The following is a 26,589-nucleotide window of genomic DNA, read 5'->3' as shown; positions in this document are numbered from 1 at the left end:
AAATGTTAGACTCCTACTTCAGCAGCTACTTGGAGAGAGTCCAGTAGTTTTAGTGCAAAATCACTAGGCTAGTAGTCTATCCTGAGGGACTTACTATTTTTAAATCCAAATCTAGCCCTCAATCTGATACTAGTTCACAGACAATTCCTCTGCAGACTATGGAACAAGACCATTTGGTTTCAGATGCACCTTTGTCACTTGTTAGGCTTGGACAAGTCTCTTAATGCCCTGGACCTTAGTTTCCTCATCTGTAAGATGGGGGAATCATAGTTCCTTCCCTTATAGGGAAAGGAGAATGGGTATAGGGTTGCTATGAAGCTTTATATGTAAATACTTAGGACAGAGCCATGTATATAGTAAGTATAAGCTATAATTTTTTTTTAATGTAAAAGGTGGTTTTTTAAGTTTTCTAGGATAAAGTTCCTGATAATAGAACATCATTAGTATGTACTAGAAACTTGAAAAAACCCTGAGACCTCTCCATAGCAATAGGCAGCATGTTTTCTCTCCTGCTTGGCCTGGCCTAGTGTGTCAGAGTCCTACCAGCAGATTGACAGCTATGTGTGGGACCAATCAGCATTGACTCCTCATTGTACAGCTTAAGTGCTGGAGGTTGTCCCCTGCTCCAGTGCCTACATCATCTTTTTTCTTCCTGGAAAAAAATGATTACACCCTTATTGGCCCTAGATAGTGGAATCTGTATTCCTCTTTTGAGGTGGAAGTAGACTGGTGTGGTAATGAGAATTATTTTAATTACTTTTTGCCCTTCTTTTCTCACACCCCACTTAGACACTTTCTGAGGCCTGCTTCCCTTCCTGGGGTTACTTCTGTGAGCCATGGGTGGCCAGAATCATAATGAAGCTATTTCCTGGTCTGTAAATTGTAACTGGCCTTATTCTGTTGTCTCCTTCCTTTAAAGTGCCTCTTATTTCTCTTTTGTTTCTCTCTGATCCAGGGGATCAGTTCTGGAGCCAGAAGGGACAGTAGAAATCAAATTCCGCAGAAAGGATCTGGTGAAAACCATGCGTCGGGTGGACCCAGTCTACATTCGCTTGGCTGAGCGATTGGGTATGTCTGCTTGTCCTCCTGGCAAATCAATGAGCCATTCAGCTGATTTGTAATGAGTGCATTCATAGGCCAGGGGAGGAGGCACTGAAGCATTTGATCAAATTCATGATAATCTTTATTTACTGTCCTCTCTATGGTAAGAGCCCTGGTAGAAAGAAATAGTTTCTACAATAGGAGGGAAAGTGGGACCTAAAGAAGGCAAAAGTCACCCAAGTTTTCTTCTGGCATTTTCTTCTAATTCACATAGCCCATCTTTCTGGGCTCATGGATATCCTTGTAAAGAATGATTAGTTAGAAGTTGCTGTTGGGGGGCAGGCTAACCAGGCAGAGAATATTCTAGGCTTAAATGTCCTGTTTCTGTCTCTCTTTGGACAAGCCTGCCTCGTTTCTGAGAGATATGGGAGTGTCAAGGAACAGAGAAGCAGGAGACCTACTCAGGTGGTGTTCTGGGGCCATCCTGAGCTAGAGAAACAGAAGTAAAGATTGTGCACTGTGTGCTTCCACACAGAGGCCGTGGCAGCAGTAGCTCTGGGAACATTTGCATATGATGCTTTCAGCCACTACTCTGTTGCTTATTTGTTTTTGGAGCTTTTGGAAGGCGTTTACACATAGAACTTAAACATGGGAGCCCTGTGTTGAGTCCAGAGACTGAATGAGTTTCAGATTCTTTTAAAACACTGTTTTTTTCTGCCCATATCTCCCATTGAGCCCCTTGCTATGTTAAGTGAAGATAATTGCTTGAGGTTCTTTTTATTTGTTGGTTTGGTTTGGTTTGGTTTTCTAAAGGAACAGAGTGATTGTCTTTAAAGGTAGTGAAACTCAGTGAATGGAAGCCATAAAAAGAGATGCCTCTCTCTCTATGTCTATCATAAATAAATAAAAATTTAAAAAAAAAAGGGATCCCCGGGTGGCTCAGCGGTTTGGCGCCTGCCTTTGACCCGGGGTGCGATCCTGGGGTCCCGGGATCGAGTCCCACGTCGGGTTCCCAGCATGGAGCCTGCTTCTCCCTCTGCCTGTGTCTCTGCCTCTCTCTCTCTCTCTCTCTCTCTCTCTTTCTGTCTATCATAAATAAATAAAAATTAAAAAAAAGAGATGCTAGTTCATTTATGTTTCAAATCATAACTTAATAAAGTACCATTTGTGGATTCTTTATATGCTCACCATCTAGAGATGCAAAAACTGGGCAGCCCAGGTGGCTCAGCGGTTTAGCACCGCCTTTGGCCCAGGGCCTGGTTCTGGGGACCAGGATCAAGGCCCACGTCGGGCTCCCTGCATGGAGCCTGCCTCTCCCTCTGCCTGTGTCTCTGCCTCTCTCTTTCCCTCTTTCTCTCTCTCTCTCTGTCTCTCATGAGTAAATTAAAAAAAAAAAACATATCTTAGAGACACAAAAACTTCTGAGCGTGCCTGCACTCTGGGGACTGCACATCCTGGCAGTTTGGAGCCCTGGGCCAGGTGGCTTGCCAAACATAGTGACTGGGGTTCTAATAAACCCTGTATGCGTCTCATTGTTTGCCATTAGGTAACAACCACCAATAACTCTAACCCATCTCGGCCTGATCCTTTTATGGGAAGTGCACACATACAACAAGAATTGGCAAAGCTGTTTCTAAAATCTATTGCCACCCAGAATTGTTGAGATGGTGTTTTTCTCTTTCTTTTCCAAACAGGATAATTACTTTTGACCAACCCTATACACTTTAATTAAAGTAACTGCAGCTCAAGAGCAAGTTACTCACAACTGTATAGAGAGAGAGCTCTAAAAGCTTCAGCCACTGATAAGCATCTCACTTAGATGGCTCATAATTGTTCCCAGCATCAGGCAACCGTCGCTGTTTTTACCACTAATTCTGTACAAAGGCAGCAGTGCCGCAATTGCAGGATACAGTGAATTGCATAATTTTCTCTCTTTTTTTTTTTTTCATTTTTTCTTTCTTTTTTTTTTTTTTCCTCTTTTTTGCTGGTTTTCTTTCTGGCCAATTTAAAATTTGTCAAAGTCGGTCTTCTTCTGGATCACTGCCCTTTGATATTTCGCGCACTCCATTTGCCACAAACAAGCCGCAGGGCCGCAGTTCATGCTGACTCTAGCAGAAGCAGAGAGAGCTCCATTTATCTTACACTGCCTGCTGAATTCCTACTCATTAACTGGGGGTTCACTGCCTCTTTTTAACCCCCCAATGGCTGTTATCATCCCTTCAGAGTAACTGGGTGGTAGAAAGAGGGATCCTCTCTGACAACTGTTTGCAGAACAACTGGATGGTGAGGGGTGTGGGGCCAAAGCTACTTTCTCTTGAAGGAAAGTGATATCGCTCCCACCTTCACCCAGCACCTTTTAACTTTTGAAATACAGGAAGGAGAGAGGGAGGAGATTCTCAAGTGATGGCCATTTAATCATTTGTTACAAATCATCTCATTATCCATTTCCTCTCCTGCATTGAAGAAAACCATATTTATTTAACCTTGACCAAAATGGCACTAGAGAAAGAATCCTTTGTCTGCTAAATGTGAAGCAGGCTCTGGCCCAGAGCAGGTCAGGAACATGAGAGTGGATCTAGAATAAAAATAATCATGTACAACTTTCAGTTAGGTTGTGTACAGGTAAATTGTTTAACTCCTCCAAACATTAGCTTCTTCATCTAGAAAGTGGGGATGATGCCCCCACAGAGCCACTATGAAGATCAGATGAATTTGTATTCACTTTGAATCTACAAAATTTTGTTCAAACATGTGGATTGGCGTTATTTCCTTTCCACATTAATCATTAGAAGAAGCAGCCAGCCACATTTAGTATCTCTCTGGCATACTTTTGGAACAAGCGATGTAGGAAAAGAAATACAAAAGAAACAGAAGAAGCCGTCTTGTCCTTCCGGCAATTGTGGTTTTTCAGGGATATCATACATACCAGATGTATTTGTGTGGTCACAGGCCAGCAGGGGTGTAACAGGACATGCTATGAACTCAGCTCTTTTTGGATTTGCTTTGGCTTTTGGTTCCTTTCTCAGTCATTGCGTAGAACCAAAGACTGCCAAAATGCTTTTTCACAAAGTGGGTAAAAATGACCTCATTTTCCAGATTGAGAGATTAAGGCCACAAGAAGACTTAAATCATCCAAGACACAAAATAGTGTACATCAGAGACCAGAATGGAATTGTAGTTCCCTCTGTTCTACTTCTTTCAGGATTTCCCCAGATTTTACCTCAGTTCAATACTGAGCCTGATCAAAATTAAACATGAATTCTTTCCCTTTGTTATCTAAAGCCAATTCCACTGAGAAAAATACGATTTAAGAGAAAGTCTGTAGGAGCGGATGTTATCTTATATTCCCAGTCTTTTCCCAGATTGGCCTCTGCACTAGGGAGCATGCTGTCACATCACTTAGACAAACCAATGCACAACTGACTGGCTGTGTTCAAAAACATAATTACTATTTATTCTCTTAGGATATTTAGTAATATTTAATTTCTGAACAGATAGCATCATCTCAGAGTTCTTATTTTTAAGAAACAGCTTTTGTCATTTTATATAGTTTTGGAAGAAGGTGAATTACTAGTTCTGTGATTATCATAAAGCATGAAAATAGTACATACATTGATTCCTGATAGAGGTAAAGAGAGAGAGAAATGTGATATAAGCCCAAATACCATAGTCTTACACTGCTGGGATTCTCAGGAAAGCTTGGTAGTGTGCGTGTAGGACAGGTAACATCCTACCAGGCTAGTTGCCTTAGGAGTTAAATTTCTCCTCTGGAAGTAGAGCCCCAGCCCTCCATGGCCTCTTCATATATCCCTGACATCCTTCTACCTCCTCAGAGAGCCAGGAGCAGGGAGTGGCTGTGGGGTAGGATGGCCTTCCTAGCCTGGTTTCTTGACGCCGGACCCTGAGATTTTTCTCCTGGATCTTTACCCTTCTCTTGTGCTCAGAGGGAAATGACAAATCAATTGAGAGAGAGAGAGAGAGAGCTGTCCAGTCCAAGTGTGAAACAATCATAAGTTCCCTTCCATCCCTCTCCCTTAACACAAATAGCCTTTAGGCAGAGGAGCCACTTAGTGAAACTTTATCCTGCTCCAGACACATGTTCTGAACGTGGCCCCATTCCCAGACAACTGGGCAGCCTGCCATGCAGCATCTCAGTTGTGCCCACGTGGAGCATATCCTGAGAATGATTGTCTGACACCAGCAGAGGCAGCCCTGGCTGAGCAGTGCAACGAGCCCAGGCCTGGCCCTTCCACCCAGCACACCCTCTGTCCGGGGCATCCCAGGTACAGAGGGAGTATTGTGGCTTCAGATGAGGATAAATGGGTCTGTAAGCATCTTCGGGAATGCCTTCCTCCCAAGCCTTCTCTTTAGCAGCCAGATGACAGGAAAAGGATACTTTCTTGGGTCAAGGAGATTCAGGGGTTAAACTGGTTTTCTGGCAGAAGTGATCAGAGTATCTGAGTTGTGTTTGCTTTTCCAACACTTGTGTCCATCTTCAGGATCTTGTAAGTTGAAAAGAGCTAGAGTTGCTTGAGTCAGAAAGCTTGCATCCTTACCTGGGAAGTCGAAAGGGAAAGAAGTTCTGATACTAATGCATGGGAAGTGGCCTCTTGCTCTGTCACCTCTTATACACATGAAGTGTCCTCACTTGGCACTATGGCCATCCAAGCACTGGACTCTGAGGAGAGATTATGAAATGGTGTCTCTTGCCTGAATTAGCAGCAGCTTATAACCCACCTCATCACACGGATTCAGAAATTCTTTGGTTTGATGCACTTTGGTGCAGTAGTGACAGCATTTTCTGGGAAGAAGGGGTTGTTTTGGTCTGTTCCATTAATTTGATTGTATTTATAAAAGCACCTGGGCTTGCCTCATCCCAGAAAGCAGTGATTCACAGTTCTGTCAGACAGAGTCGTGGCTGGCATTTGGCATTTAGGCGGCTAAACTTCTGCCGCCTGTGGGCTGTCATCAGAATATGTCTGAGAGATCCTGCTCCCCACCTGGTCCCAGCTGACCCCATCCCTCTACCCACTAGACTCAGGGGAGCAACTAAGAAAAATAAAATAGTAAAGACTTTGAGACCTAACTGCCATGAGAATTAAGAGAATTGTGTGCAACTTCCTGACTCTCTCGTGTGGACGTTTGCGTGGGGGCACAGGGCTGTGGGGAGAGTAGCAGATTCTTTTATTCCTATTTGGAAACCTCTGGGAGGTGTGGCCCCCTTTGAAGAAAAGCAGATATATGAAAATAGGATTTTAAAAAAACTAGATACATTGGGAGAAATTATTCCCATTACAAAAGGATTATTGGCTTTACCAAAGGATTCACTGCAGGGTTCCTTCTAAATAGCTCCCTTAAGGCATTTAAAACAGGATCTGATTTACACAGTTTTTCCAGAATGCTTTTGTGTAAAGAAAGGCACACCTGTGATGGATACAGAAATCATTTTGCAAGGGTTTTTTTTCACCCTATCTTACTATCTTTAGAGAGAAATTTCTTTCAACATCGAAAATGTGATTACACAGATCTTTAAACAGCTACTTATGTTTATACTTCTGAATCTTAATAAGATTCCAGTCTTTTTAATGCTGATTTTTCAGTCTCAAGGTTGAAGTACGGCTGTGTGTTCTTATATCTGAGATTTTTCTGGAGCTGAGTGAGGAGGGTGGTCTTGTCCTTTTCCTTAGCTTCATAAGTATTTAACCAATCAAAGCAAATTGCTTTCTTAAGAGAAGGAAGAAGGGCCCATAAAAGTTGAAATTGGGTTTAAATTTACATAGGCTCCTTAGTATAACTAAAAAAATAGAAAACCCTTTAATATCACATTCCTTTATAAAACATTTTTCCTCTTTGCTAGCTTAGGATTGTTGTTACATAAACGAGAAACTGAGCACAGAAAAGAGATTTCTGCAAAGTCACCTAGTACCTTTGACTAAGCAGAGAATTTTCAACCTACCAGTCTGATTTTTATTCTAAGCTTTGAAGGTCCCCCCCTCCCCCCAAATCCTACACCATAGGATGTGATCTGTTTGGCCATAGGGTGAGGCTTCCCTCCTCCTGCCCTCCTTCAGTGTCATGGCTGGGTAAAAAACACCTCCTGCTGCAGAAATCAGCTCTCTCCTTGGAAGCTTCTCTCTAGTTTTGACCCCATGGAGGAGAGATGTGGCTTTTTATTATGTCCTGGCCCTAGGAACACCTGACAGACTGCTGCCCTGTGGACACTTGTGGGTCAATTTAACTTGTTTCATTTAAAGGGCATTGGCCCTGTATTGCTTCTCAGCTTCTTGGCTAAGATCAAGTATACATCTGTTCTTATCAGTTTAATATCTGATATGTCCTCTATCCGAGGACAGTATGTTAAATGGATTTTGGGAATTAGGAGATGGATAGGATAGGAGCTTGCCCCATCCACTGCACTCATTGGCAGTACTTCCAGGAACCATGCAACCCTTCTGGGGGAAATTTTATAAATAAAAAGAAGAAGAATTTAAGAAGAATATGGGCTCTGAAACCAGACTATCTGAGCCCAAACCCCAACTCCATGGTTTCCTAGCTTTGCGGCCTTAGGTAAGTTACTTCACTTTTTTTGTGCCTCAGTGTCTTCATCTGTGAGGTAGCCATCTTTTAGGATGTTCGTAAGGACTAGAGGAGATGGAAAGTACTTCAACAATTCTAGCCTATAACAGCATCACAGTAACGTTACCTCTTCTTACTTGATCAGAATGGTAGTACTGCCTCTTCTGGATTTAGCTCTTTACATTAAAATATTTTTTTAACTATAAGGTTGGATTTTTAGAAACTCATAAGGACTTTTTATTTTGGGAAGGAAAAGATAGGAGTAATCTACCTTTCTTCTCCTTTTCAGCCTTTTCCTAAAGTAGAATTCTAGAAAGAATGACTTTCCTCCCTGTAGCATATTCTTAAACACACTCACACACACACACACACACAACGACTTGCTTTCCTAAAAACCCTGAGGCCCTGCAATCTGGCTAGAAAAGAAAGAAAACCATTCCAAGATATTTAATTGTACAGGGAGCTTACAGGATTGATCGAGAGCTTAGCTTTTTACAATAGTCCAGTGAATAAGAAATGCTCCTGACAAACGATCAATGATAGGATAATCACTCTTTATCCCCCTCCTCATTCTTACCTTCTTTCTTTCAGGAGAACAGGGTTCAGAAGTCAAAAATCTTTATAGACGCCGCTTTTAAATTAAGCAGAAAATAGACATTGACATATTTGTTAATCTCCCCTAAATCATTACCAGGGCTGGCTGCTTTGCTCTACAAGGAGAGAGGGGCCCTCGGTGTGCTACACAAGGGTCTAACTAGCTTAAGAGCAGCCTTTTTTTTTTTTTTTTTCGAAAATAAAATTTAGCAAACCTTTTCTCCCCTCACTTAAAGCACACAAATCCTTGACTTTCTCATGTGCATTTTAAAATACACACATCCTCTGCTTGTGTATTTTCCTTGCTTTGATACTTTTAGAGGTAGGTTTTGAACTGTGATCAGAAGCATGAAGAAAGGAATCAAGCAAGGCAACCTTTGGGTTCTGTGATCTTCCTAGTCTCAGGAGGGCTAGAGCATTACAGGTGTTTATTTTTTGGTTACTCTTTTAAAGCTCTAGAATAGCTTGATTGGGTAGGAAAGACCTCTGTTAGTCCAGGAGCCAGCTTTCTCTGCCTCTCCAACTTGGTAAAGCTAAGACCCTGTTTCCAGGACGCTGTACTCCTAAGCCCAGAGGTCCTCCTCTGCACCCAGTGCTGAGCTCTGTTCTTCACTGCTTTCCTAACGCAATGAACTAAACTCTCCAGCCGACCGACCTGCTGTGGCCACTGCCAGGATACCTGCTTGGCCACTGTTTGTGCCATTTTGTGTGGAAGAACACAGGCTTTGGAGATAGCCAGACCCAAGTGTAAATCCTGACTTTGCTACTTCACAGCTGGATGCCAGTGGGCAAGTAACTTTACATTTCAGCACCTTGGTTTTCTCATTTGTAAAATAGATGCCCTGTCTGTAAGGTTGGGTTGTTAGAAGGATTAGAGATGACATATGTGAAGCAACTCGGAAAGCTCTCAGTCACACAAAGGTCTGTAGTATTAACAGCTGACCAAACCTAGGTCTGAATTGTGCATGGTGATTTTACAAGCTCTGCGATCCTGAAAGCATTAAGTATAGTTCCTGGCACATAGTAAGTGCTCAGTAAATGGTTTGTGTTGTATATGGTACAGGTATGCACATGTGTGTAACACATACAGTTATATACAAGCACAGTGTTGGTTGTTTACCCAGAGGAATGATGTTCTAAAGGTCTGGAACTTCCTATTCATCCATATCCATGGTCCTGCCATCCCCTGTCCCTGGCAGGGCTGTGATTTTTACCTGCTATTGTGTTAGTTCTTGATCTTACAATAACACAAGAAGCTACCCTTAAGTCTGAAGCCTGCCCAGCTGGTTTCAGGGACCCTGGGATTGGAGCATGAGTGGCCAAGTTCCAGCAGTGGAAAGCAGATGCTCAGGGTGCTCAGGACTATACTTGCCGGCGAGTACAGGAGTAATGTAAGACTGTAGTCCCATTGTACAACCAGTCTCCGGCCTGAACATTGCTGTGCCTGAATGTGGCTCTGAACTTACAGTCCCAGCCTATTTCTACAACACAAAAAAGTGAACAATGTGCTCTCTCAAGCTCAGACTTACTGTTTAAGGAGAAAACATACAGTCAAATGACTCATGGAAGATACCAAGAACTCTGCCCTTAGTGAGAAGTGTGCATAATTTATAAGTCATGGGCAGCCTTAGACTGAAGAAGGGAAAATAGGGAAGGCGGACAAGTGATGTGGAGATATAGGTTCAGTGCCTTTCAGGTCCCATGTCCCAGAAGCCATCTACATGAACTTTTTTTTTAAGTTTTTTTTTATTCATTTATGAGAGACGTACACAGAGAGAGAGAGAGAGAGGCAGAGACACAGGCAGAGGGAAAAGCAGGCTCCATGCAGGGAGCCTGACGTGGGACTCGATCCCGAGTCTCCAGGATCACACCCTGGGCTGAAGGCAGTGCTAAATGCCTGAGCCACCAGGCTACCCTATATGAACTTTTAAACACTCCTCAACAGTATCAAAAGGACAAGTTCTTAGATCCCTATAATGAATGAGTCTAGAGTTACTGCTTGCTTGGATGGTGTAGAGATGACTGCCCACTCACGGAGTGAAGTAAACATTTTTGTTTCACCTTGGCAACCATGGATCCATGTCTGGGCTCATATAAAAACTTCACTTTGAGGGCAGCCCAGGTGGCTCAGCGGTTTAGCCTTCAGCCCAGGGTGTGGTCCTGGAGTCTTGGGATCGAGTCCCACATCAGGCTCCCTGCTTCTCCCTCTGCCTGTGTCTCTGCCTCTCTCTCTCTGTGTCTCTTATGAATAAATAAATAAAACTTAAAAAAAAAAAAAACTTCACTTTGGGTATTCTGAAACAGTGCAACCAAATCCACGTGACACTGTGTTCTAATCAATGTAAAGGCGGGGTGAGTGGACTGTAAAGAAAGTTGGAGGATGAATATTTAGTGAGTAATGCTCTGGGCCACACTCTGTATTAGGGATTTGGGATATAAAGAAACCATTGGGGATCTCTGGGTGGCGCAGCAGTTTAGCGCCTGCCTTTGGCCCAGGGCGTGATCCTGGAGACCCGGGATCGAATCCCACGTCGGCTCCCAGTGCATGGAGCCTGCTTCTCCCTCTGCCTGTGTCTCTGCCTCTCTCTCTCTCTCTCACTGTGTGCCTATCATAAATAAAAAATAAAAAAATAAAAAAAAATAAAAAGAAACCATTGAACAAACATGCCTGATTCAGGAGATAATCTCAACAGATACTTTAAATGTAATTGTAAATATGATGATCTGTGTTCACAAAAATATTAGGACAAAGTTTTAAAAATAAAAATCTTAGTCATGCCTAGAAAACCGTGGCTGACCTACAGAGCAGGAATTATTGGAGACATTGTCTTGGTTATGGAATGAGACTGGTTGTCTCATTATGGAATGAGACTAAGATGGAACTTCAGTTCTATCAGCCCGGAGCCTGCCATTGTCAGTTAGCCTTTTCTAAAATGTACGAGATTCTGCTACTGAAGCACTTATTTGTCCTCTGCCCCAAGTAAGCAAGAAGAACCAAGATAATAGAGTACCCCAATCTTAGAAGGCCATGCTGCTGTACCTGAAATTTGGCTCTGCCCCTCCCTTGTTTTATGACCTTGATGAATTACATAAATTCTCAGTGCCTCAGTTTGCTTATCTGTAAGATGAGGATAGTAAGAATACCAACTTCAAGGTTGTAAGGATTGAGTTCATAGAAAGCACTTAGAATAGCTCCCTGCACCCCATAAATATTAACTTTGACTTCTGATTTTAGGCTTCAGGGAGCCAGGAAAAACATTTTTTTTAGCTTGGCTTATTTTTTAACTTTCTATTTGATTTGATTTCACAGAACAGTTTCTAGAATAGTACAAAGGACATCTGACGCCTTTTTCTCAGATTTACCCATTGCTAACATCTTGTCTCATTTGCTTTATCATTTCTGTATGCTCATGTACATGCACATGCTCACCCACTTTCTAAACACACACATATTTTGTGAACCATCCAACAGTAATTTATAGACATTATGCTCCTTTATCCATAATATTTAGTGTGTGTTTCTAAGAACACACACTTTCTCTTATATAATCCAAGACATTTATCTATATCAGGAACTATAACATTGACACAATACTACTATCTGATTCATGATTCATATCAAGAGTTTACCAATTGTCCCAATAATGTTCTTTACAGACTTTTTTGTTGTTGTTCAGATCTGAAACTTAACCCTAGACCACAGACTGCAGTCTATTTTCAGTTATTTAGTCTATCATCATCTTGAGGTTTTCTTTTGAAGAATACAGGCCACTTTTTTGGTGAGGGAGGGGGCTAAGCTTTTTAAGTACTCTCCACACCCAGCATGGGGCTCAAACTCAAGAGTCACATGGTCCACCAATTGAGCCAGCCAGGTGCCACAGGCCCCTTTTTGTAGCATGGTCCTCAATCTGGGTTTGGTTTATATTTCCCCATGGTTAAATTCAGATAACACATTTTTGGCAAGGATATTGCTAAAGTGTTGTTTATGATCAGGAATCAACAGGCACATGTCAGTTTGCCCTATTCTTGGTGACAGTAATTTTGATTACTTATTTAAGGTTTTGTTTGCTGATAATTGTGAGGAGATACTTTGAGACAATATAAATATTCTGTTCCTCCTCAAACTCTCACCTACTAGTTTAGTACCCATTGATAATTCTTGACAGAATCAATTGCTGTGACGGTGGTAAAATGATGATTTTCTAATCCCACTGTTCCTTCTATGTCTATTAATTATTCTACTGGAAGAGAGAATTTTCCCTACCCCCTTCCCCCATTTAATTATTTATATTAGAGTGGACCACAGGTTATTTCATTCCATAAATATTCTGGTAATTAATATCACCATCCTATTTTTGATCAGTTTGATGCTCAGACTGTCCCAGATGTGGCCAGTGGGAGCATATTCAAGCTGGCTCCTGTGGCCTTTTAATATGTCTCAGTCACTTGAGTGCTTTCTTGCTTTTTGTGACACTATGTTCCAGGCTCATCTTGTTTATTCCTTGCCCCAGCCCTGGAGCCAACTGTTTCTCTAAGGAGTCTTGGTTCCTCTTTACTAGAAAAGGAAAAATGTTTGCTTTCCTGTCCAGGGGTTACAATTGAGACAGTCTCATCTCACAAGAAACTGGTTGGCTCTCCTCCCATCAATTCTTTGGGCAGATCCACCCCAGAATGGATGGGCCTTCATAGTCCTACTCTCTGTCTAGTGTGGAAAGAAGGCTGCTGAGGTGTTGGGCCCCAGTGTGATAGGTCGGTGATTGCCCTCTGTGTGAGAGCCCAAGAAGAGAAAGCTGTCAGCTCTCTTCCTCACAGTTTTCAAGTAGTGATAGGCTTTAAAAAAAAGAGGTGGGGGTGGGCATCTAAAAAACCCCATAAAAATGAAACTGGGTACTATGGCTACGTCCCTGTTCTATTAACATGTGTTTATCTATAATACTTACAGCCCACTCTGCAGCCCAAGGCTGTTTATGGCATATGATTCATAAGTGGCATAAAAAGCAAGGCCTGTTCCCAGACAGACATGCTTGAAATAGACCTTTCTCTTCTGCAACCCATCACCCGTGGTCATGTATTTATTTGTCAGCTTTGGTGACAAAGCACTTCAGGTTGTCCCCAACACCAGGGGCTGTCACCTATTGCTCCTTCAGCTAGACTCACTCCTCTTTACTAGGCAGGCAGCTAAATTTTCAGTATTGATTACAAGTCCCACTCTGAGAGTAATTAGGAAGAAAAGCACAACATAGCAGCACTTCTACTGGGACAGCACTGATTGAAAGGTGGGTGTGTGTGTGGGGGGGTCTTCCCTGTTAGAAGGAATTCCAGATTCCTTACAGGAATCTGTTGGGTGAGGGTGCTGTGTGCTTATAGGGTCAGTGATCCAAATGGGATTTGTGGATTGCCTTTCTCTTTTCCCCTCTTCTTTCACTTTGTCACCCTGGTCAGGGGTTGGTTCTGGCAGTAGCAGCCCACGTGTAGACTAGGAAGCTGGCTAACCCAATCTGCTGAGGTGGCATGAGACACACAGATCTGGCTCTAATTAGAGTGTATTCTACTAATTTCAGGTTAAGAGTTTTCAAACCTGAGATTAGACACCGTGGAGTATAACGGCTTGCAGCCCTAGGAGTCCTTGGGCATGTGATTTATGTGGACATGGGAGAAGAAGGGGCTGCTGGTGCAGGCCTGGAGGCTTAGGGTCCACTCCCCTACCATGTCCCACACGCAGAATAGTTCAGCTGCTCTAATGTTGGTCAGCCAGGCACAGGCATGGTGTCCCTCAGGAAGGGGCCTGGCTGTCAGGGAGGCGATGAGAGACACAGGCCCCCGGGTGGTGGTTTGTTCCCACTCAGAGAAAGACTTGGGCAGAGGGACTCCCATAGCTGCTATTACCGCTGTGACCTCCACGGGGAAAGGAGGACATGTGGGCTCCCCGTGGCCAGATAAGGGCCAGTCTGGCATCTTCCAGAGTTTTGTTACTCAGCAAAGAGGTGGTGAAGACAATGGAAAGCCAGGACACGGAGGGTGGTGTTTTTGAGCTTTCATAATTGTAGCTGCTTCTGTGCAGAGAGATTCCTGGTCACCACAGAGTGTGACGGGCAGGTTTATTTAATTGCAGGCACCCCAGAGCTCAGCGCAGCTGAGCGGAAGGAGCTGGAGAACAAGTTGAAGGAGCGGGAGGAATTCCTAATTCCCATTTACCATCAGGTAGCCGTGCAGTTTGCTGACTTGCACGACACACCAGGCCGGATGCAGGAGAAGGGTGTTATTAATGTAAGTACAGTGGTTGCCACTTCTCCTGACTTGTCAGAGACCTGCAAGCGAGCAAGCAAGTGTATGTCTCATGCACAGAGGCTCACGAGCAGGAAGTTGTTAAGGTTGGATTAAAACAGCATGTGCAGATCAAACTGTTTTCAATTTTTTTGGAGAGACTTATCCCTTTTTTGTGTATCCATTATCACCAAAGCAGTTTATGGTTTATATTATCATGGACCCCTCTGAAGGCTTTCTCCATTTTACTGGTGGGAAACTGAGTCTGGTGCACCTCCCCTGGGGACAGCTGCCTAGGTGGTCCTCAGGCTGTGGATTACTCCAGTGTCAAGTTCCATCAGCAGCCAGTTCACATAGAGTCTGCATGCAGGTTGTTAGAGCCATTCTGCTCCAAAGCAATTCCACACAGACTCCTCCACAGAACACTGCAGCCACACATGGACTTAACATTCACAAGGCCCATTGCTATGCCCGGTGCTCTGGACAGGGGGCCACAGCTCCAAAATGGGGAGACAGTGGCAAGTGCTAGAGTCACGGCCAGTCTCTGAGGGGCTTGTGAGAGAGTACGTTTTTGTGCCGTGGAGTTCTCTCTGCACTGGGCTCTGAGCAGGGATCGGGCTGAGATGACTGAGCCTATTCTTGTCTATATGTAGGACATCCTGGATTGGAAAACATCCCGTACCTTTTTCTATTGGCGGCTGAGGCGTCTCCTGCTGGAGGACCTGGTCAAAAAGAAAATCCACAATGCCAACCCAGAGCTGACCGATGGCCAGATCCAGGCCATGCTACGGCGCTGGTTTGTAGAAGTGGAAGGAACTGTGAAGGTAGGTGGATGCCCCCAGAAGAACCTTCATACTCTGCCCCTCACCCCCACCTAAGAATCCCCAGGTCTTGGGATCCCTGGGTGGCACAGCAGTTTGGCGCCTGCCTTTGGCCCAGGGCGCGATCCTGGAAACCCCGGATCGAGTCCCACGTCAGGCTCCCGGTGCATGGAGCCTGCTTCTCCCTCTGCCTATGTCTCTGCCTCTCTCTCTCTCTCTCTCTCTCTATGTGACTATCATAAATAAATAAAATTAAAAAAAAAAAAAAAAAAAAAAAGAATCCCCAGGTCTCTAAAGGCAGAAGTGGAAGGGAAGCATACAGGCCTATGCCTTGTCCCCTTCCCACACAGGAACACGTCTCAATGGCTTGTTAGAAGAGGTCGTAGGACATTTTTTTGCTGCTCGTTCTATCATTCAGTAGACCTTTTTGAAGACTTACTGTATACCAGATACTGCATTAAGCCCCAAAAGTGAAAGAGGCAGATGCTATTCCTATCCACACAGAGCCCACCATCTCAAGGGGGAGATAGATTGGCTGTGAGGTCACGTACAGCAGTATGGCTGATACTAAACATAGCAAACCCAGGACATCATGGAGCATAGAGAAGGACACCTGAGCCACTCTGTGGGAAGGAGGAGGAGAGTCAAGGACTTCTAGCAATGGTATCTCAGCAGACCTGAAAACAAAGTAGGAATAAACCAGAAGAAAAGATTGGGATGGGGGTGAAGGTGGCCAGAAGATAGGAGGAATGTTCCAGAAAGAAGGAATGGCATGTTTCAAGGCCTGATAGCAACAGTATCATTCATCCAAAGCACTGGAGATATTTCAGGATGGCTCAGAGATTGGGATCATGTCAGGCCATAGCATATGTGTTGAGGGTTTGGACTGATGTCTGTGGGAAGCCATTGAGGTATTCAAAGCAGCAGAATGACATGTTCTGATTTGTGTTGTCGGAAAATCGCTCAGAAGACTGGGTGGGGGATAGAACTGCAGGGGTCAGGAGCAAGAAGCCTAATTGGGGGTGATGGTTATGTAGGCAAGAGATGCTAAGGCTTCAATTAAAGGTCTTCTGATTTCAAATCTGAGCTGAAAAGAAATGTGTACCCTGCCTGCGGGGAACTATGAATCCCACATCTTCTTGGGCTGATCTCATGGAGAGGACACAGGGCTTGGACTAGTGCCTCCCTGCTACTCTTGCCCCAGGGCTGGGAAGGGATAGGTCTGAGCCCAAGTTGACCAGATACCAGCACTTGGTCCTGAAATTGTGGGCTGCACAAGACAGTCCATGAGAGGGTGAGAAGAAAGAGTTGGAACTTTTATTTCTCTATTTACTTTTACTAAGAAAAATAATTGACCCTTATTGGTGGTTCTTACATGGGTTAAAAGTAAATCATATATATCATATATACATTTTATCAGAATATTGGTAGTATATGCTGAAAGTGTCTTTTCCTGATATTTTGATCAGAATATTTGGTGCCTACTGGGTTAGCATACTCTTGAGGGAGCGCAGGCCCTTCAGCTTCTTCCTGCAAAGTGTTGCTTGACGTCTCTGCTGACTGTTCTCAGGAAGGAACTCCGAGGATTCACCATCATTGTTAAAGCCAGTGAATCTGGGTGCTTCTAAGATTCACCTTTATGTGTTAAGCCTACCCATTTCTTTACGACTGAAAAGCTTCTTTAGATAAATATTTCAGATGTGCAGTGGGCGAGCGCAGCCTTATGCGACATCTGGTTCAGGTTAAGGTCAGTCTGTGGCATCATAATTGAGTGAGACAATTTTGTCAGTGGCTACTGGCAGCTTCTAGTGGAAGTTGGCATTGAAAGTCACGCAAGTGTAAAATAAGAGGTTGTTCTCCAGTTAAGAGTTGCTGGCTAGGTAAATGGAGTGTGTGTGTGTGTGTGTGTGTGTGGCCAGGAGAGGCCTGCACCCCCTGCCTACCACATTAGTCAGTAATGGACGTGCACGGCCTCCGTAAGCACAGGGGTGAGAAGGAATCGCTTCCTTCCAAGCATGAAGTGAGGTGGTGGGGGGAGGGCCCTTCAGTTGTCCCTTAGCATCCTATATCCAGGGGATGGTGCATCTAGAGAGCAGGTCCTGGCCATCTCGTAGAGATGTAGGTACACAGAGTCCAGCTGTAAATCAAGTGCAGGAGACAACCGCAGCCCCAGGAGGTCAGGAGGCTGCCTGAGGCACTGGGCCCAACTGTACCTAATAACTAAGGCTACCCCCTCCCTCCTGTTTACAAAAGACCACATTTTCTTGAGCTCTTTAGTCCAGGAGGACAGCTGAGGAGACAAAGGAAGGGCAGTGATGCTATGATGTGGTTTTGAAGCCTCCTTCCATATTCTGTAGGCTCAGTAGGACCTAGTTTAGTGTGGGGTGGGTGATAAAATCTGTAGCGCCCTTGAGAGAAAAGTGTTGCACTGTGCAAAAGCCATCTGTGCTGCCTCTGAAGGGCTGACATAGAATCAGCTCCATGTTTGGGAATGGCTTAAAACCTTAAAAATGTCGGCTGCCCCCCATTTTTGGTTCTTCAAACAGTGATAGATAATGTGCACTGTGTCTCAAGTGTAGACACCGACCAAGTCCAGACCTTGGCTTTGCACCAGGAGGAGACCCTCTGATCCTCACGGTGGCTACTGGCAGGGAAAGGGCTTTAGTGATAGGCATCAGCCATGCTGTGTGTTCTTTTGTCCCAGCGAATTTGTTTTTTTAATCATAATCCTGAAGAAAGAGATTTGGGGGCAGAAAATTTGAAGACACTGTGATGTTATGTAACTTAGCAGGGCAAATTCTTTTGTTTCCCAGAGAGGAACCTGTTCCCAGGAGTCACAGGACTCTGTTGGAACCCACTGGGACAGTCCTATTGTAGGAAGTAGTAAGGTTTATGGTTCAGGGCTTCACTGCAAGAGAAGAAAAGCATTACTGCAGCTCCCTGAAAATAATACCAAGAACTTAGGTTTAAATTGGGTCATAGGAATATGGTGTGCGGCTGTTGTGCGGGTAGGTTCTCTCTCTCAATTCTTAGATCCATAGTCTGAGGTATGTGGTTTTTCAAAGACTGATCCTCTCCACCCCCCACCTCCCCCAACCCCCCAAGCTCCAGTAGTAGAAACTGAGATTAGAACCCGTGAGCAGAACGTGGTCTTTGGAATCTCATAAATTTTTGGCATCTCAACCTTGCTGAGTTGGACATGATATTTATTTAAGCCTCTGCCCCTTCCTGTGTAAAACAGAGATGATGTTTCTTTTACAGGGTTCAATGAGTTTCAAATGACATGAGAAATAAGGTATGGAGCACAGTGCTTGGCACTCCATAGACACACAAAAGAGGCCCGTTTTGCTCCTTTTCTCTCAGCACAACCTGTGTCAGAGGGTAAAACAATAACATAAACTAAGAGCTACAGATGTGTAACTTCATGATCGTAGCAGAAGCCATGAGCACAGTAGCTTCTCAGTACTGTCTTTTCATTAGGCCTGCTCTAACTTATCCACAATCTAGGGTGCCGTAACGCATTCTTATTATCCTGATCATTCACTACCCAGTCACTCTTACTCTGGATTTCTAAATGTGATGGTTGATCAGTGGAGGCCCTTGTGAGGATGACAGAGGACAAAGTGCCACTCGTAGGGTCAAGTTCCCCTGTCCCCAGAGCCTGGCCTCAAACTACCCCTGGACAAGTCTCATGCACCAAACTTCTGATTTGCAGCCAGGGAAGGCAGAACCTGGAAAATATTTTTTGGCCCTGGGTCAGCCTGGGGCTGAGACTGGAGTAGCTGTGAGGAGATGGGGTCCACAGGCCACCCCAGCCCACATGGCTGTTTGCTGTTTTACTCCTAAGCTTCAGAAAAAATCACATTGCTAGAGGTGTCTCCAGATAGCTCACAAGGTAGGCTATCTATAGGGCATGGAAATCAGGACGCACATCCATCAGACTGTGCCCTGGTCACTCTCTGGTCCTCCTGTACAGTGAATAAGGAGGACTTAACAGCTATCCAATACTTAGAAAGGAAACTTTCTAAACAGGTCATTTAGATTTTGTGCGATAGACTAATTAGTACATACAATTAGCGAGACTGCATAGTGCCTGAGATACTTATCCACTGATGCAGAGAAAGATAAAGTATCTGCTGAACATTTATTTTAAGGCCAGTGTTGTGATGTTTAATTATTAATACTTTATTGGTATTAGAATGTTCTGATTGTCATGAGTGTGAGGCAGGTGACTTATGAGCCCAGGCCTGTCAAGAAATGAGCAGCCCAGCATTTCACACTTGCTTCTAAAATCCACACTTGGAACACTAGGAATAATTAGCCACATTTTCATAATTTTAAGGGAGGAAATGATAATGGCTTTCTTTCTATGAATAGGGTTGGCCCATCTTTCTGGATGCCTGGAATGATGAGTCCTCCATCTCTGTTCTAGGAGGGCAAACAAGGAGTAGCCTCCCTCCCTCCATACAAGGGAGCCTTGCTCTTCCTAGTTAAAAGCAGTTAGGCCACAACAGTACATCAAACCCTCCCAGACCCATTTGGAAAAACCTGTGGCACTGTGGATGCTTACATTTGTTTATTCTTGCTACAAATGCTATTGACTGGGATTTGCAACCCCTTCGCCTTTGTATACTCTGCCGTGATGAAAACTTTACTAAGGTTTGGTGGTTGTCATCCAGTTGTCATATTTTGAGCGAACAGCAAATCTTCCATACATGGGGCCCATGTTTTCAAAGAGGAGACTTTAGAGCAACAACTCCAAAACTTGGAATGCGTTGCTTTAATCCTATCTAGGAACTTTTTTAATGTTTAATTTAAACACCTAGCATATTCTATGGCTGTGGGAGGGGAAGACAGAAGAGTTTCCTCTAGAGGGTAGCTGGCTTTCCAGCATACTGTCTGAGCATCGTTAGAAGCAGGCATCTCGTTAGCTAATACATTACACCAATCAAGGAGAGTTATCTTAAGCCACAATTAATCTGCTCCCTGGCATATGTTGATAGGAAAGCATCATGCTGTTTCTTAATTAAAAGCAAACGGATTAAAAATGATTAATAAGAGTATTAAATATTCTCCTAAACTAAAGGCTTTGTGATTCTTGGATAAATCTAGTTGTGTTGTTTTTTTTTTTTTTTTTCCATTCTGAAACCCAAGAAGCATTCACCGTTTTATTTTTTCCAGCCCCCAAAATCTGCATAAGTAGGGGCATGTGCATAAGTTCTCAAGCCTTAGAGAAGTCTAAATTGCCAATGATAGAGATGGAAATGTCTGAGTTCAGGTGGCAGCGGGTAAGAATCCCAGTATATCCAGTCCATATGCAGGGTACACTGGTGCTAGGATGCTGGAGTGAAGACCACTGCATTGTAGGGGCAACATCACCATCCCTCCTCTTTGTCAGTAGAGATTGACGAGGCACTGAGAGGTGGGAAGTCTTGCTTGGGCCTACGCCAGCTTGGCCATCCCACCCTGGCCAGGAGAGCTGATCTTTGTGTCTATTATTCCAAACAGAGCAGGCATGTTGGGGGCCAGAGAAAGAACTAGAAAGGGCACACTGCTGACCCTTAATCCTGGGCTCCTTAATCCTTTAACTGTGAAGGACTCCTTAAGAACTTTTAGAAATGTGGAAGTCAGTCACGTGATGTAATAAATAACCAGTCATAGCTAACTCACCAGCTAAGTTAGAGATGAAGCAAGAGTCTGTGAAAAACCATTCTTTATGAAGGCATGAAATAGAAAGTTAGAAAACCACACAGTGCTTAGTTTCTGACTGAGTGCTGCCCTTGAAGGGTGTGAAGAAGACCTTCCCTCTGTGCCTTGTGGGTCCTGAAGTTAAAATTGTGGCACTGACGCCTTGCTGGTATGCAGGATTCCTGAGCCACAGCTCAAGCCTCAAAGCTTCTGAGAGTCCCTAATGCACCCACCTATTAAATTACAGCTCCAAACTCATTGTCATTCTGACTTTGACTTCGTTAGTGATAACAGAGAAGGATAGCGCACCTTTAAATGACGAGCTTTGTGTTTAATTACCCAAACAAAATGACATAAATATGAATGAGCCCTAATGGTGGTACTTGGTTTTCCGGAAACCATTAACAAAACGATTCCTAAATGATTTGTAAAGAAAATGAGAGGAGAAGAGAGCAAGGAGAAGGCTATTAGGTTCTAACACACTCCTGAATTATTATGTAGTCAACTACCTAGGAAATACTCGGCTAAATGATCTCGAAAAAAAGGCACAAGGTGGTTTGTCGAGACTTTCAGGGTTACAGACGCCTTACACCTTTAGAATATTCTCAGAAGGTAAAATGGGGGGTCGATTTCTGACCTGTTGGCTCTCCCCTAGCAGCAAGACTTCCCACACATCAGTCCCCCCAGGCCTCATTGAAAGAGACTTCCACAACCAGGCAACTCATCTGCCAGCCTGGCGGGGGCTAGAGACTTACATTTTTAAAATTGTGTCTCACTTCCTCAGAAAAAACACATTTCATTTTTTTATTTATTTATTTTTTAAGAGATTTTATTTATTTTTCATGAGAGACACAGAGAGAGGCAGAGACACAGGCAGAGGGAGAAGCAGGCTCCATGCAGGGAGCCTGATGTGGGACTTGATCCCGGGACTCCAAGATGACGCCCTGGGCCAGAGGCAGGTGCTAAACTGCTGAGCCACCCAGGGATCCCCCCCTCCCTTTTTTTTAAAGATTTTATGTACGTATTTAGAGAGTGAGAGAGCATATGCACAAGTTGGGAAGAGGAAGAGGGAGAGAGAATCTCAAGCAGGCTCTGTACTGAGCATGGAACTGGACACAGGGCTCGATCTCACAACCCTGAGATCATGACCTGAGCCAAAATCAAGAGTCGGATGCTCAAATGACTGAGCCACCCAGGCGCCCCTTCATTTTTATTTTTTTTTAAATACATGTTAATTTTTATTTTTTAAGTAAAGTCTATACCCACGTGGGGCTCGAACTCAAAACTGCAAGATTAAGAGTCACTCTACTGACTGAACCAGGCAGGCTCCCCACAATCAGAACTTGATTAAACAATTTGGGCTTTTAACTCTCTCAGGTCCATCAGGTGATTACATTCTCTCAGCCTTAGTGGAATAGGTAAAAACCTAGAATGAGAGGACTTGAGTCAGGTGTGAGCCCTGATGCCTCCAGGGGCCCAAGCGAATGCTTCAAAGATGCATCTTGTACCAAAAGAAGAAAAGAGAGAATGAGGACAGCTCCTGTCCTGAGGCCTCTTTCCTCTTTACAATGCCAACAATAGTGGAAAAACTTGAACAACTCTTTTTTACTGAGCCAGCTGTTGGAGTGAATTTTCCAGAAAGTGAACAGAGTGTCCAGCCTAGCCCCGGTGTTTGACCAGGAGTTGTTGTTTACAGGCCTACGTTTGGGACAATAACAAGGACCTGGTGGAGTGGCTGGAGAAACAGCTGACCGAGGAAGATGGTGTTCGCTCAGTAATCGAGGAAAACATCAAATATATCAGCAGAGACTATGTCCTCAAGCAGATCCGCAGGTGAGACCCGCATTGGGGAACTTGCGTAGGAGAAATTGGGCTCACTTCTTTGGAAGGAGCTAAGATTTAAGAACAAATCGTGAGATGATGCCTTACAGTCTTTGTGGGTTTTTTCTGTTGGAGACTGCTGTAATGAACCCTCCAGTAAAAATAGAGCCCTGAAACACAATTCTTTCTCAGTTGCTGGGCTCTAGGGCACTTAGTAATCTCCACTAGATGAAGGCTTAGTTCATTGTGCCCAACTATTAGCTACAAGTGCAGATCTTCAGACTGTGAGAAAAGCTGATTCCATGGCAGCTACATTCTCCACTGGAATATTACATACATGAAGTAGCCTTCACAGGGTACCACATCTGGAGACCTGTCCTTTGCTCCTACTGATGTTAGAATAACCTGGCCAAGATGTTACTCGATTTCTCCACTGTATGATTACTGATTTTCCCCATTGCACCTAATAGGCAATCTGTGGGGAGACACTTTAAGGCCATGGAGATGTCCTGTTCCTCATCAGGATTTTCAGGCATTCCTGGCTGACCCGTGTCTGATCCAGTTTTTATGGCAAGGTTGCAAAAAGGAGAACTTCCCAACTCTCTGTCCTCCACAGTCCTCACTCCAGTCTCCGTGAGCAGTCTTCTCTCTCCCCCCATTCATGTACATGTTCATTAGCCTACGCCAATAATGAATTTATATTTTTTAAAATAATTTGCAATTCATTATTACACTTAACTTTAATGCCCAAAATGTCCCAGATTTAGCCAGTGGAAGCACCTTTGTGCTGGTTCCACTCTCTGACATGTCCCTATTGGTTTGGGGGGGTTTTTTGGTTCAGGTTTTTGGTTTTTTAGGGTTTTTTAAGTAATTCCTTACCTTTTGACGTAGCAAAAACGTGTCAGGTCCTTTTTGTACCTGCCTTGCTGCTGGGGACTTTTTTCATATAGGAAAACAAATTAGGTGAGGTGGTGCCTGATATATCTGCAGTGGATTCTATTAGCATGTTATCAGGTAGTTCTTAACTTCCTCGCTCCCCATCTAGACACTTCTGCTTCTCTCTTCTTCACCATCCCCAATCTTCCTCTCCAGCTTGGTACAGGCCAATCCCGAGGTTGCCATGGACTCCATCGTCCATATGACTCAGCATATCTCACCCACTCAGCGAGCAGAAGTCGTACGGATCCTCTCCACGATGGACTCCCCTTCAACGTAGAAAGAGCTTCCTGCCCATCCCTGCCTCTGGAGAAAAGGGCTAGAGCTGCCTCTTACAGCTGAAACCACTCTAATGAGAAGGCACAGAAGACCCAGCACTGGCATCCAAATGGCATTTTGCTTCCCCCTCGAACGTTTTCAGTTATGCATGACATAATGGGATATAGGGTCACAAAGCCCCTACTGGTCACACCCATCCTGTTCAGTATTTATTATTTTGTCTGTGACTACAGCCCTCCTTTCCTGCAATGACTCACGAAGGCAATGAAGGGTACAAGCCTGTACCGTGAGGTCTCACTACATAAAAGCAGGGCTGCTGCTCCTGTCCTGACAGCTCCTTGGTCCCAGCCCAGGGAAATGTGAAGTGTTGTCGGGCAGTCAGAAGCCCTCCCTTAGCCCCGGCTCCATGAGCCTGCAGCCAGAGGCAGCAGAGGAGGGCTGGGGCAGGGAAAAAGCCTCAAGTCCATTGTCTTTTTTACCTCCATGTTCAGCCCGGTATGCACTAGGTACGAGAGAGGACTAGTTCCTGGTTTAATCACACCAAGGTACTTGTTTCTTCATGGAGTATGAAATCTGCAAGCTACATGAGAACTCAAAGATGAGGGCAAAACTGTGACTTAAGAAGCAAAGAAAGAAGATAGACCAAGTCACATTGTTGATTTAGGGGCCTTGACTGTGGGCTTGATTCTCTTAGAACAAATGGAAAGATGGTTGAACTATCACTACCTTGCATATCACTGCTCAACCAGCTGTTGCACTTGCTGGTAGCCACATAGGCAGTGCAGTAGCCCAAGCTAGGGCAGAAGAGGAGTGGGGGTGGGGGGCCTGGCCCTTTGTGTCACTGATGGGAAGTAATAACTCATGCCATAGGGAAAGTGGGCCAGATAATCTCTCTTTTTTAGAACTTGGAAAGTTATTACTTACTATTAAGCCTGGAGCTTTGATAGTTCTAAAAGGTTACTAGTGCCTCCAGAGTCACTCAGCTCTATTTCCAGAGCAACTCTCCTAGCAGTGGACATCCCTCTTCCCTCCAGGTCTTGTCTCTTCCTGGAATGTCCACAAGCAGCAGATACAGCTGGTCTCCCCACAGCTGCTGAAAGGAACCCTGGTGTGACCTCTCAGCACAGAAACTGGTCTTCCCCGATGTGAGCAGGCTTCCGGGGAACACAGAATCCACATGACCTTAAGATTATCTACAACTCCATCGTGGTGCTGTTGTCTTCCAGGCTCACTGGTCCCTCCTCGGCCAGCGGCTGGGGCCTCCTCACCAGTGGTGGAGAGAGTTTCTTTTCAACAACCTGTTTATTCAAGGAAAGAGTTTCTGGACTCCCCCCATTGGTGTTCCTCAAGCAGGAGTGGCAGGTGATCAGGGCTGGTGTAGCATCCGGTTTTCACAGTGCAGCTAATTGCATTTGTCTCTGATGACCAAGGAAGAAATCAATCACTAAGACATTTTAGTAGAGTGGTATGAATACTTTTGTACAAGCTACAGTTTTGAGCCTTAACGCTATAGTACACGCACAAGAACAAGCTCTACCCCCTTCTTTGGGACTGGCTCATGCAAATGGGCACTGTGTGGCTGGAGATTCCACTGCCTGCCTGCTGGAGCTTGGAGCTGAGGGCAGGAAAAGGTGGGGAACAATGTTCAGTCCAGAGAGAAGCATCCACTACTGCTGGTATCAGCTTAAGTAAATATTGGATTAGTCTTGGACCAGATTATTCTTTTCTGTAATTAGCAAAATTCCACATACCTGTAGGTGGCACAAACCCCTGTGCTCACCCTGGCATTTCTTCAGAGGCAGGGTGGGTCACACTTGTTTTACTTTTTCCCTCTTCACCAAACTATGACACATTAAGTGAATACGGTTCCTCTCTGGAAGTCTGTCATGCCTACCTACCACCCTGCCTCCCAACCCCCATCCCCAGAGCACCTCAGTGTAGGTCTGCCCCCAGACAGGGGGTTTTCATACAGAGAAGCCAGGAAGAGCCATAGAAATTGAGCAATCTAATATTCCCCCAGCCCATTACATATGCAAGGTTACTGAGCTAGGAGGAGTATAAATGATGTATTGACCAAGACTTGCTTGAGCTGAGATTGCCATATTCACTTCGTTCACAAAGCAGCCTTCACTTGTCTCTTTGAGAATTCGATGGACACATACCCTGATGAGCAAGGAGCATCAGTCAAATGTATTCGTTTCACATTTTGTTGAAATAAACCTCCACATTTGTAGAAGAGTCACTGTTTGTCATTTCAACCCATGCCCGGCCACATTTGTGTTCCACTTTGAGCAGGGGCGCTTTCAGCAATGGTAGGGTGAGCCCCTGTCCCGCTGCTGAAAGCTGAACATTATAGTAACAGAACAGCATGCATGCATTGCTTCTGCAAAGTGTAATCTTTGAGAGACTTGGATGCTTTTCAGATACACATAACCTTGATGGTCTGGGCAATTTCAGGGGTGTTCTTAATAGGAAGTGAAGATTTGAACCTCTTAGTTTGCATGAGTTTGTGGGATTTTCTGGGTCGAGTGAATAGTGAACCATTTTCAGAGCTTACCTCAGGCCAGTT

The 26,589-nt window shown here is 44.4% G+C and overlaps 1 protein-coding gene and 1 non-coding gene across 9 annotated transcripts in view; both read left to right on the top strand.

The window, feature by feature from the left end:
* ACACA (acetyl-CoA carboxylase alpha) overlaps positions 1–26,258 on the top strand; it is a 283,891-nt gene extending 257,633 nt beyond the window's left edge. For all 8 annotated transcript variants that reach the window (XM_038548036.1, XM_038548037.1, XM_038548038.1 and 5 more), the window contains 5 exons: positions 956–1,068; positions 14,324–14,478; positions 15,129–15,299; positions 22,681–22,817; positions 23,898–26,258. In XM_038548036.1, coding sequence (XP_038403964.1) covers positions 956–1,068; positions 14,324–14,478; positions 15,129–15,299; positions 22,681–22,817; positions 23,898–24,021 — 700 coding nt within the window. In that variant the 3' untranslated portion in view covers positions 24,022–26,258. The remainder of the gene's footprint in view (positions 1–955; positions 1,069–14,323; positions 14,479–15,128; positions 15,300–22,680; positions 22,818–23,897) is intronic.
* LOC119873505 lies at positions 7,310–7,493 on the top strand. Its single transcript, XR_005365110.1, has one exon. It is a non-coding gene; the product is annotated as a U2 spliceosomal RNA (small nuclear RNA).
* Positions 26,259–26,589: the final 331 nt, after the last annotated feature.

This window comes from Canis lupus, chromosome 9 (genome assembly GCF_011100685.1).
Source record: "Canis lupus familiaris isolate Mischka breed German Shepherd chromosome 9, alternate assembly UU_Cfam_GSD_1.0, whole genome shotgun sequence".
NCBI lineage: Eukaryota > Metazoa > Chordata > Mammalia > Carnivora > Canidae > Canis > Canis lupus.
This window is presented reverse-complemented; position numbering and strand designations above follow the sequence as displayed.